We start from the raw sequence: 1,753 nt of genomic DNA, 5'->3' as shown, positions 1-1,753 counted from the left end.
AACAACAACAACAACATTTTAGATATATAGGCATTTCCAGAAGTGTAGTACTTAATGGAAAAAAACCAAGATCCTGACTTTTTATATTTTATTTTTGCATCACCTACTTCCCCTGAAAGATTGTTTTTGCAGGTTCAGAAGAATCACTAGGCCAACTAGGAAAATATCAAAACATTTTCTATATGGAATTCTGCCATGTCAATCTCCTCCATAACATTCAATATTATCAATATTTCCCCTGAGATGTCAGGTTAAGCACCAGTGAATGAGATAAGCCCCAGATGTTGTTTTCCAGAAACTTAGCCTCAGTTTAAAAAGATATGAAGCTATAAATAATGGAGGATATTCTCAGTGCTTTCAGTCTGGGATGGAGTGAATGGTAGAAAGGTCTTCAGGAGCTTTAAACCACCTTCAAACATTAGTGGCAAAAAGTAAAATACGTATGTGTATTGAGTCTAGATCGAAGTAACACAATATTCAAAGACACTTCCCACCATGGGACACAGGCAGTCCTCCTCTGGCCCAAGAACAATGATTAGAGGTCCTCTAGGTCAGTTAAATCCACAGCCACTTTCAGGAAGAGGGTGTCATCTTTAATGTAGGTGTTCTTGGTGCTCTCCAGTATGGAATGAGCCACAAAGCGGGGACAGCCAGATGCGATGTTCATCTCCCCATCAGGTCTTTTGAAGCTGCTGCTATTGGGGTCAGCCCTGAAGGTCTCTATAATGTGGTTCTTTTTGCCGCTTTGGTCCAAAAGCATCAGAGTCACTCTCTGTCTGAATGGCCACTGCAACAGTGAGTCAAACTCTCCTCGCATCACCACAAAGTACAGGGACAAGTGTGTCCCCTTCCCGGACCCGTCCCCATTCAGGTAAGCTCTAGCGCAGAGCCGGTAGCCACATCGGCTGGTGTAGAAGGGATGGCTGAAGATGGAGACTGTGTGCCCATCCACCGCCTCCCTCTTCTTCACCTTATAGTCTGTCACCTTCCAGATGAGCTTTCCATTATAGCAGGCACCCTCCAGCAGTTTAAATCTCTCTTCGTTTTTATTCAGCTGGGCTTTATGAATATTAATGTGGGCATCATGTTTGTTAGTCTGGCCTTCCAGAACCACTGCAAAGAAAGGAAAACAAAACAAAACAAAACTGAAAGATTTTCCACAGGCCTATGTATTAACTTTATTAGAATTTACCCAAAGCAGAATTTTATTACCTACAGTTCTCACACCCTCAAGAGCAGCTGAAGCCAGAGTTAACAAATGAACCATTTAAGTTTATAATATTAACTCCATGAACCTCATGTCTTGATAAATATGTCACTGTTGTTGTTCTTCATTGCCACTGGGTTGAGCACAACTCATTGAGACTCTATGAACGAAAGACCTGAAGCCTTTTTATCAATATCGTCATTTCTCAAAGTTCATAGAGCTTCCAGAGGCATGTTGTTTAGGAAGTGGATGCCACTCCTGTTTCTAATAATAGAACTAAGAAAATTCCAATGTGTATAATTAAAGGTTGACATTCAAGCAGCATGTGTTTGTATGGCAAGCTTATTTCCTCACTGAATCTATTTTTTAAAAAAAAAAATAGAATGAAAATTTACAAATCATATTAATTTTTCATTCAATCAGTCATGCACACTTTGTTCTATATCATAAATTGTTGTTATTGTTGTTGAGTACTGTTGAGTCGGATCCAACCCATAGCTGACCCTCCAGGGGGTTTGCAGAGGCAGTTAATTGCACGGGAGATTG

The 1,753-nt window shown here is 40.4% G+C and overlaps 1 protein-coding gene across 1 annotated transcript in view; it reads right to left on the bottom strand.

Annotated features, from left to right (window-relative positions):
- Positions 1-535: 535 nt before the first annotated feature.
- TRAF5 (TNF receptor-associated factor 5) overlaps positions 536-1,753 on the bottom strand; it is a 42,969-nt gene continuing 41,751 nt past the window's right edge. Inside the window, exon 10 of the mRNA XM_006887959.1 lies at positions 536-1,113. Within this exon, the coding sequence (XP_006888021.1) occupies positions 536-1,113 (578 nt within the window). The remainder of the gene's footprint in view (positions 1,114-1,753) is intronic.

The sequence above is a fragment of the Elephantulus edwardii genome, unplaced genomic scaffold (assembly GCF_000299155.1).
Source record: "Elephantulus edwardii isolate Elephantulus edwardi_28Jun2011 unplaced genomic scaffold, EleEdw1.0 scaffold00063, whole genome shotgun sequence".
Classification (NCBI taxonomy): Eukaryota; Metazoa; Chordata; class Mammalia; order Macroscelidea; family Macroscelididae; genus Elephantulus; species Elephantulus edwardii.
Note: the sequence above shows the minus strand (reverse complement) of the source record. Positions and strands in the feature narration are given on the sequence as shown.